Source organism: Idiotropiscis lumnitzeri, chromosome 18 (assembly GCF_059441095.1).
Source record: "Idiotropiscis lumnitzeri isolate Australia: NSW breed Sydney's pygmy pipehorse chromosome 18, RoL_Ilum_1.0, whole genome shotgun sequence".
Classification (NCBI taxonomy): domain Eukaryota; kingdom Metazoa; phylum Chordata; class Actinopteri; order Syngnathiformes; family Syngnathidae; genus Idiotropiscis; species Idiotropiscis lumnitzeri.
This window is the reverse complement of record NC_142408.1, coordinates 432,060-441,886: the sequence shown is the minus strand read 5'-3', so window position 1 is coordinate 441,886 and position 9,827 is coordinate 432,060. Positions and strand designations below refer to the sequence as shown.

At 43.7% G+C, this 9,827-nt stretch overlaps 1 protein-coding gene across 2 annotated transcripts; it reads left to right on the top strand.

Annotated features, from left to right (window-relative positions):
• The first annotated feature begins 1,697 nt into the window (after positions 1 to 1,697).
• On the top strand, positions 1,698 to 8,593 carry amacr (alpha-methylacyl-CoA racemase). 2 transcript variants are annotated; one of them, XM_088281058.1, is made up of 6 exons: positions 1,698 to 1,772; positions 5,537 to 5,793; positions 6,024 to 6,167; positions 6,332 to 6,492; positions 7,417 to 7,603; positions 7,980 to 8,593. In XM_088281058.1, exons 2-6 carry the CDS (start codon positions 5,547 to 5,549, stop codon positions 8,387 to 8,389), a joined length of 1,149 nt encoding a protein of 382 aa, XP_088137184.1. In that variant the 5' UTR covers positions 1,698 to 1,772; positions 5,537 to 5,546; the 3' UTR covers positions 8,390 to 8,593. The 2 variants fall into 2 exon arrangements, with proteins under 2 accessions (XP_088137184.1, XP_088137183.1); XM_088281057.1 differs by lacking the exon at positions 1,698 to 1,772 and adding an exon at positions 4,662 to 4,813.
• Positions 8,594 to 9,827: the final 1,234 nt, after the last annotated feature.

Below are 9,827 nucleotides of genomic sequence, written 5' to 3'. Positions count from 1 at the left end.
AGACAGCGGAAAAATCGACCGAAGTACAGAAACAAAGTATAGTCGCGTCAATACTCGGAGAATGAAATCAAATTGCTGATCGATTTGTTGGCAGCGCGAGAGTTAAATCGGGATGTAGGAGTTGAGGAATGCAAAGGCGTGTCAACTCGTTGGCTTTCCCGTGATGTGAATCATGTGAATGTGCGTTACAAGAAAGAAAAAACAAAAAAAAAAAAGTTTGACCCATACAGGAATGACGTTTTATAAGGCGGCCGTTTTTTTGAAAGAGATGTTTTGGATCCTAAACAATGCGTCCGCCGGGCTTTATTTAGCGGCGCTTTGAGCTCAAAGTTTGGAGTAGCGAACTCCAGGGGGGGAAGTCAGGGATCGTGAGATTCTTGAATGCAGTCGTGACAAAAAGGCCAACTCAAATCAAAGCCTTCCTCCTTCCCTCTCCCATGACATGATTTGGATTAAACCGGCTATCCAATCGAGACATTTATCATGTAGCCATACATTTTCTCAATCCATTTTCACACACACACACATATAAATATAATTTTTTTTTTAATTCTCTGATGTCATTTGGTGTCGTGTTCATGCTGATATTTGTTTTAAGCACGACCCAAATTCTTTTGTAAAAGTGATCCATCATGTGGGAAAGTCACAAGTGTTTTGTTTGTGCAAAGACACAATAGTACAGTGGCTGCCAATCAAAACATCCTTCTTTTTTTCCCCAAATCTTATAGCTCCTTCCAAAAGCACTTGCACGACTTTTCTTGTTATCAGTCCAGCAGTGCAAAAACTCTTCCCAAGGATGTCAAACGACAAGCAAACACACGACAAGTTGGCCAAATTTGAGCAATTGTCAGGGCTGAAATATTCTCCTCAGCGATCCTGTGGCGAGGGAGAAAAGATGAAGGTTTGGATTTTGGTTCGGGTCAGGATTAACCGGGCCAATTTGGAGACCAATTCTTCTCATCAAAAAGTCAGCAAAGGTCCACTTTTCAAATGTTGTTGCTTCTTTTTCACGTTTGCGCTGTTCCGTCGCGTTCCTAATTCCTCATGAGGCTGCAAATGTGGCAGTTCAGTCTCGCGCCCGCTGCGTCTTTTTCTCGCCATGCTTCTACTCGCAAACACATATGCGGATTTCACGGACAAGCGCGGTAAAGACGGTTGCTTCCAACGTTTCAGAATAATTGTTTTCATGCCCGCTGATGGGATTATTAACGTGAATCTTTCACCATATGCGACATGTGAGTGTTTGCTGACTTTGATCCAATGTGGGCAGATTTGCGACATGTGTAAATGTGAAGAAAAGTCCAACTTGACGTGGCCCGCATCATTCACCGATCTTGTCGAGACATCCGAGACTCGGGCCTTCGCCGACTTTGATCGGAAGGGAGGATTCTCGTTCCGAATCAGTCGATTCTCCGAATGTGTGGATGTAAAGAAATCGCGGCACCCGCTAATCGCTCCGGATAACCTCTCCGAGACACATGAGAGGATCAGGTCTTTGCTGACTCGGAGAAGAGTTCGGCTCAAAATTGGCCCCCCAGTTACGTGCGGTGGAACGTGCATTTTCCGTTTTGGCTCTTGAGGCTCTTTTCCAACGCAGTGCATCGATCTGGCTTTGTCTGCGCCGGGCCATCACAGAACAGGATGTATCATGTTCTTGGCTGCACTCGCACTTCCCTTTTTTTTTTTTTTCAGGATGTCGTTTGGGAAAACCCGGTTGGGAAAACACCAGCGCCTTCCACACCCGTTGCTGAGGATAACGCCAACACCCACTGGTACCTCAAATTCTTTTCGGAGGGAAATTACAAAGTACTTTTGTTACTACTATCTGGCTTTTGATTTTAGTTTCAAATGTGAAACCGGATGTGCGTTCTCACTTGTTGAAATGGCCTTGTTCCTATTTTCGACCTCCGCCGATGACGACATTTAAGAAAAAGATGTCAATCGAGACTAAAAGTCGCCGCGGTTGAGAACTTGGCAATTCATGAGGCAGAAAAAAATCAACACATTAACGATGACGGTTGCGTGTTGTCGGCTAGATCAATGGTTTAGGACGAAAATCAAAAGTATCTGAAAAATCAAATATAATTACAGGAAAGAACGCATTGCTCCATCAGGGTTTGCGGTCACGCTTTTTTTAATATAAACGTCACGCTATATTTAAGAACTCTATATATAGTTTATTTTGGGTGTAATTCCACTGTCAGTCACTAGATGGTGGTGCACTTACATTTGACACTAAATCTTTGGGGGGAAAAAATTAGTATTTCAAACTCAGTCGAGTGTTTGCTGAAGATTATTGTGAAATTCTCCTGAATTCTACGTTACACGCCGACAGAAAGTGATAGTTGTAGGTTCATTTCACGTCCATTTATGATATGTATGATGAAATGATAAGTTTGTTGATTTGAGGGAGAAGGGGATTTGTTTACTGTAAACAGAGGAACACTTTGTACAAAATGATTGCGTTACTATTTAGTCTGGAATGTAACGTTAATTTACTCAAATACTATCAGCACTTGTACTTTTACCAGAGTTTTTTTATTTATTTATTTATTTTATTTAAGATCAACATTTATCATCTCTGCCATACTCTGTCTGCATCACGTATCCAGACACCAATACTTTATCCCACCTGGATGTTTTGTCCTCATGACGACCCCCCCCAACACCACACCCCATTGTTCACAAGCCGTCTGCGTTTCCAATTAAGAACGCCCACTTCGTGTCTGAACAATTGTTCTGCTTGGAACAATAATCCAAATGTGTCAAAGTTTGCATCTGCTAATGTCGTCCATAAGAGGCGCAAAAATAGCCGAATGTGACTCCAACATGCCCCGGAAACTGTCATGCCTTAAAGTTAAGAGAAAGTTGAGAGGCATTGAACCATTGACAATTATTTTAATGACGTTTTGGCTTATGCTTGTGAGCAAAGTCATTTCATACCAGCTTTCAAGTTTTATTTGTGTTTATTTATTTATTTATAAATATATATAAATATATATATATATATTTTTTTTTTTTGTAGTAGTAGTATTTTTTTTTTTTTTACAGCAAGTGATTGATGCATAGTGACAGTGTATTTATTCGCGGCATGGCGCTTCTCAGGATTTGTGTTTACATGGAAACTTGACTTCCTGGATGTGATTTTACAGGAAAGGTCTTGCGGCACCGCTCCATGCATGACATTGTTGCGATCCCTCCCGTGGGAGCCCTTCCATTGTGCTTCCTTTGATGCAACATATTTGACAACTGTTCTATGCCGTGAGTTTTAGATTTGAACATAACTTTGGCTTTTTGTTCTTTGACTCTTTCACAGGGTCCGAATTATTATTTATTTTTTTTAGAATTAATGTCTCAAGCAAGTGAGCTTCACACACCCTTGACAACTTTACCCAGCAATCAAGTGTGATGCTGATCAGCAGTGGAGACAGTTAGGCCATGCTAATCTATATACCCCGAAATAAATAATGAAAGAAATACACAAAATAATTTTGCAAACTTTGTATTTATAACGGACCCACCAACCTTATTCCTAAAAATTCTCGGGGCCTAACCCCGTTCCATTTGATACCACTGTGGTCTTATGTATTTATTCATTTATTTATTTTATTGCACACTCTCGGATCTCTGCACCGGTCTTCAAATTGCTGTCACACTTCCTGTCCCAGTGGCTCAACCACAGGGTACCTTTTCAGAATCAGAATCAGAAATCCCTTTATTGTCATTGTACTCAACGAGATTAGAGCTCAAAGCTCATATTAATTTAAAAAGTGTTCTCAAGCTAGGACCACCACTCTCTGTCCCCTCGAAGACTGTCAAGTGCAGTTATAGTGCATGGCCAATAGAGGGAAGCAGAGATTTTTAACTCCCTTCCATATTAGACAACGTGCTTCTTTTGGTGCCATCCCTATCCGCTTTTTGGGGCTCAATACTCATTTAACTGAAACCAATGACACAACATTGTATACTTTTCATATATTGTGTTTGAATGCATTTTGACTGACATTTTGTCTATTACCACGATAAGAAAAAGCCATCCAACTGGAGACATTTCATTTGTTTGTAAGTCAGCAAACATATTCAACTGGATCATATTATTCCCTTCCCTGTACTGAAAGCAGAGGATAAGGAAGAAGTGTCAAAGTTGAAAGCATGCTTTTCGAATTCATATTATTTTATATGTCAGCAACTAATAAATATCAGGAAAGGTCACAGCGAGGCTGAGGGAAATCTTCAGACTTGACTCGCGACGAGGGATTTAAAAAAAAAAATATTTTTTATTTTTTGTGCTTTGACATTTGGAAGAATGTGCCACAAGCAACTCTTCGTGTGCAGCCTTGTGTGCTACTCGTAAAATCACGAGTTTATTGGCAGAAAAACAAATGTGCACGTAAATGAATAATTTTACTATATAAATTATTGCAATACGGACATCCTTTCTATATACTCATCCTGTAATGTGAGATAATTTCGCTCAATATTTTTTCTCTCCTTTATAAGTGTAGACTTAAGAGTGGTTCATGAAACCATTTGACACAGTAACACAGAATGTTCATGTAATGTCGCTTGCGTCTGTTTCGAATTGTTTTAGTTTTAATTCCAAAGGCTACCATCAAAAACTCAATTTCCCCAAAAGCTTTGAGGGTCTACGGTTTTTTCAAGAGAAGTTTTGTTAACCACGTGACTGACACGGAATAGCTTTGCCACTTCCGACAATTTGATAGTCACGTGATCCATGGTATCTGCGCGCGCAATTTTACACAGCGGTTCAACTCTTGACGGGAGCCAATTTCATCGTGAAAAAGATACCCAGGTTCGCCTATCTTGTCTCAGATTTTCTTTTGGCACCGATAGAAAAAAATGTTAACGTGCGTGTTGTTTGTCGTGTTCGTTGAACGTCGTGGAAAGTCGCACTTCGCCACAAATATCCCACAGAAAACAACTTTGGACTTTGGACAACAGTAGCTTGTATTTCATCTTCAATGTCTGTGTCGTGACTCGCACCACCAGAATGCTAGCTTTGTTTTTAGCCGTGGCGCGTTCATTAGACCGTGCACACTTTTTTTTTCCTGACCACCAGAAAGCACCAAATATCTTTGGGACATATGACATACTTCGACTTGCGCTCTCAATTCGTTACATGAACAAACGAGCAACCTCAAATCATTTCATTGTTACTCAATTTTCCCCGTTGAGATTGAAACGTCATTATTCATTAATCCGGTCCATCTTCCCCCAACGATACATTTTTTCACGCTGCTTTTAATAGAGAAATAAATCCATTTATTGAATAAAAATACAAGCGGCACAAAGCAAAACTACCAAGCGTTGGCATGCAACTGGAAAATCTCAAATTTGTACTTGTATTTTCTAATCAAGGTCCTGCTTTATGGAAACTGGTTGAAATGTTCCAAAAATAAAAAAATGGCTTGGCAATTAGGTTAACACATTTACAGTTCCTGAACATTTACAATAATTATTAATGCGTATAAATAAATCCCAACACATTCTTGTCAATGTTTTTTTTATTTTTTAGTGTTTTCAACATGGCGTTGGCCGGGATACGTGTGGTCGAGTTGGCGGGACTTGCTCCGGCTCCGTTCTGTGGGATGATCCTGGCCGACTTCGGTGCCAAGGTGGTCCGCGTAGATCGCACGAAGGCCGGAGCATCTATGGACACGCAGGCTCGCGGCAAACGTTCTGTGGCCATCAACCTGAAGACTTCTGAGGGCGTTACCCTGCTCCGAAAGCTCTGCGTCCACTCAGATGTTGTCCTTGAACCCTACCGCCAAGGTGGGACCACCAGAATCACTAAAGAACTCTACCTATTTTCCACGCGAATATATATATTTTTCAAAGTTTTATTCTACCCCTCCCACAAGTGAGCCTTACTGTCAAATCACATGACAAAAAAAGAAATGGCTTAAAAAAAAAAACCAGCATATCGTGGAGACGCAAGTGATGAATGGCGGTATGGTGGGGGAACACAAAAAGTACAAATCAGCTTTATTATGATCTCTTAGGCGTGATGGAGAAACTCGGTCTCGGTCCAGAGGAGATGCTAAAGGAAAATCCCAGTCTAGTGTACGCACGCCTTACGGGATACGGACAAAGCGGAATGTACGCCACAGCGGCCGGACATGATATCAATTACCTGGCCATGTCAGGTACGAACGCACCAATAAAACACAAAACATTCAGCGAGCTTGCTGTAGCTGCTGCCGTTGTCCGACACAAATTGCTTGCGGTGAATGTTTTGTATCCTGCCTCTCGCAATTTGTTTCTATGCTCATTTCTTCCGTGTGTGTGTGTGGTCAATTGCTCTTCCCAGGTCTTTTATCCCGCCTGGGTCGCAGCGGAGAGAAGCTGTATGCGCCGCTGAATCTCTTAGCGGACTTTGCGGGCGGCGGGCTCACCTGTGCACTCGGCATCGTCATGGCGTTGCTTGAGCGAACAAAGTCGGGCAAAGGGCAGATCATCGACGCGAGCATGGTAAGCAAAAAGAGGCGGTTGCGTCCATCCAGCTCAGAATTTGATGGCATTTAGGTGTCAAAGGTCCGAAAAGGAGCCACAACGCAAATAAGGCTGCGTGCGCTAAAGAGGGAAAACAATGATTGCCGTAGCTTATCCTTTAGGCTGTGGCATTTCCGAAACTTGCTCGTACTTCCCATTTTGGCCTTGATCTGAAAATGTCCCAAATCTCTACTTCGGCCCACTTCACCCTCCGAAAGCGTCACAAAACAATTTGCCTTTCCGTGGCTGACTTAAAAGAGAAGAGCGGCTTCTGTGCAATTTCTGTTTTGTCTAATAAGTCACCAAGATGAGCACACGCGATGTGTTCCCAAAGGATTTTCTTCAGGTTAATTGTTCATAGGTCGTTCTATATTAGATTTGAATCCAGAAGCCTTTTCTTGCCTGAGTTTGTTGACCAAGGCGTCCGTCTTCACCACTCATCTGAAACGGACCAACTCGCAGGAGCTTTAGTACTCTGATTTTATTATTTTTTTTTTAAAGTCTGTCCATCCATTTTCTGCATTGAATATACTCATTCGCGTGCCTAATTTTTCAAAGTCCAACTTTGAAATTTCGCCAAGGTACGACAAACATCCACGCCCCGTCCCGCAATTGTGTACTATTTCCCGTAAATTTCGAGAGTTTGCCAAAAGTGGAAGCCATTGATATTCTTTTTTTTTTGGGCATGTCAACTTGTCATCCTGAAAGCAGCATCGTGTATTATTGTTGTATTGCACTGGAGAGGGGAGCTCTCTAATCTCGTTGCACACTTGAGTACAATGACAATAAAGGGATTTCTAATTTCTAATTTAAAAAAAAAAAAAGAGATGGTCTTACTTTGTCAAGTGTTCCTTTGGTAAGATCGGATCACGAAGCGTCCGCCTTTCCGATATCCGCTCCCAGGTGGAAGGAGCCGCCTACGTGGGCTCATTTGTGTGGAAATCGCGCAGCATCGGCCTGTGGGATCGTCGTCGCGGGGAGAACATGTTGGACGGCGGCGCTCCTTTCTACGACACGTACCGGACGGCCGACGACAAGCATGTGGCCGTGGGAGCCATTGAGCCGCACTTTTATAAGCGACTTCTTCGAGGTTAGTCGACCGTGCTCGTCACTAAACTCGTCATCTTGCATGCTGCTGCAGAGAGGCTGCTTGCGTCACCGAAAGGCCTTCTTGCGTTCGACTTGCGCTTTCAGAGCTTCAGGGAGGCTTGGGCTAACATCTTACAAAAGTACTAGATTACATTTTGGCGGTCACAAATTCATCTTCTAATTTTTGTAATCTGATTACTGAGTCTCGTCGCGTGTTCGGGACCACAACGCGGATGTAATCGTAGCTCTTTTTGTTTCCCTTTTTCAAAATGGGCCATCGAGACAGGAAAGTTCCTTGGTAAGCCAGTAACGCTTACGAAATGGGACTGAAGCGCATCGCTTCTAACCGCCTGTGATGTGCTTTTCCTAATTGCAAGGTTTGGAATTAGAAGAGGACCAGTTGCCGCCACAGATGAGCTTTTCGGACTGGCCGGAACTCCGGCAGATCTTCTCCGAGCGCTTCGCCTCCAAAACGCAGGCGGACTGGCGGCGTCTTTTCGACGGCACGGACGCCTGCGTGACGCCCGTCTTGTCGTTGGAGCAGGTGAGCTCACACCCGCACAACAGCGAGAGGGCTTCCTTCGTGAAGGACTCCAGCGGGGAGGAAAGCCCCCGGCCGGCCCCGCTCCTCTCCCGGACCCCCGCCCAAGTTTCCCTCAACCCCGGGCCGCTTATCGGCGAACACACTGTGGAGGTTCTGAAGGAATACGGCTTTGAATCCTCTGAAATTGACAAGATGCTGACCGCAGGCGTGGTGGAGTGCAACGCTGTCAAGGCAAAACTGTAACATCCTTTCCGCTGACCTCAAAGCGATGAATCATTTGTTCACAAATTCGTCAGATGGGGAACTTTGATCGATCGCGTCTTGAAGCCATCGGCGGCAAAAGCCGTCAGAAGACCTTAATTCGAGTTTTTACTTTTATTGCTGCTAAAAAAAAAATCTTCAGAGACTAAAGTTGTTTCAATAAAACACTTTGGATGGTCACTGCAAGTAGACTTTGACTTTATTTCCTAAATATGGGCAGCCTTACGATGGGCCGGTGGATCAGAACCTTTTTGTTACCATGGCGACGCCAAGGCAACCAACTGCTACAAAATTTCAACCACTGAATTGAGCCACTGCACATATTTGACCTTCGACAAATCTCGCAGCACAGCACTTAACAGAACGGACGGAAATCCGCGAACCGTCTCCTGTCTTATGACGTCTTCGGATTTATCGACTGTCGTGACGTTTCGGCAACCGAACCAAGAAGTCGCTCGACCGTATCGTGAGGCGCGCTCGGAAGATGATCGTGATCGCAGAGGCCAGCCACGTCGTCCGAGACGATATCTGCCTCCTACTACTCTCGGACAATTTCAGCCTCTTCCATCGGGTCGCCGCTACAAAATGAGCGAAAGATGCAGAGAGCGTTTTGCAACGGCAGTTGATAAAAGTTGAGTTTGGAACGGAACTTTTCACTTTGTGACCGTAGAACCGCCACAATCTTTTGTTTCTGTATTTCCTGTGATTGCTTTTCTTCTCTGCTGCATCTTTTCAATTTCAACTTTTGCTTCGAACCAAATTTCTCTTGCCTGGCGGACTGCACTTTTTGTCTTTTTAAAGTTGAGATAAAATATTTCTCTGTCTGTGTGAGCAGCCAACTCAGCGCAACCAAATCTTCCCTCGGCTAAAAGTTACCCAACGTAACCGCCCTCACCTCACCCGAGTCGAGGTCAATTCATGTTCTGTCCTGGTGCAAAAGTGTTCCTTTAATTGTTCCACCGGTCGCATATGTGGCGGTAAATACTAGTTGAACAAAGACCAACTTGTCCTTGAAACCGAATTTGAAGCACGTCTGCTGGCCGGATGAGAGTTTTGTTTCAAGAGTGCGTGTGGGCAAAGCATGTCAGTGGAGCTTGATGGCTCGTCATGGAACACAAAAAAAAAAAAAAGTTTGAAGGGTCACTTTGAGACGAACAAGTTCTTGAAAGAAATGTTGTCAGCCGCTTCCAAATGACTTCTGCTACACGGCACCATGAGACGGGAAAAAAAAAACAAAGCAAGTCTGCCATCTCTGTTTGCGGCAGCCATTTTCAGGTCAAAGACGAGCGTCTGAATTTCCACGCCGTGCACTCACGGGGGCTATCGTGTCTTTGACCACTTCTCCAGAGATAATGGCGACCGTCTTCAGCTGTCCTGCTTTGGTACAAAGCAAACGTCAAATTGTGGTGTTAAGTGGCGG

What these genes read in the sequence shown, in the direction of transcription:
- amacr (XM_088281058.1), top strand. Translation starts at nt 5,547, where the DNA reads ATGGCGTTGGCCGGGATACGTGTGGTCGAGTTGGCGGGACTTGCTCCG. An exon ending in CAATTACCTGGCCATGTCAG is followed by an intron (nt 6,168 to 6,331) that starts GTACGAACGCAC and finishes TGCTCTTCCCAG; the next exon opens with GTCTTTTATCCCGCCTGGGT. An exon ending in TTATAAGCGACTTCTTCGAG is followed by an intron (nt 7,604 to 7,979) that starts GTTAGTCGACCG and finishes CCTAATTGCAAG; the next exon opens with GTTTGGAATTAGAAGAGGAC.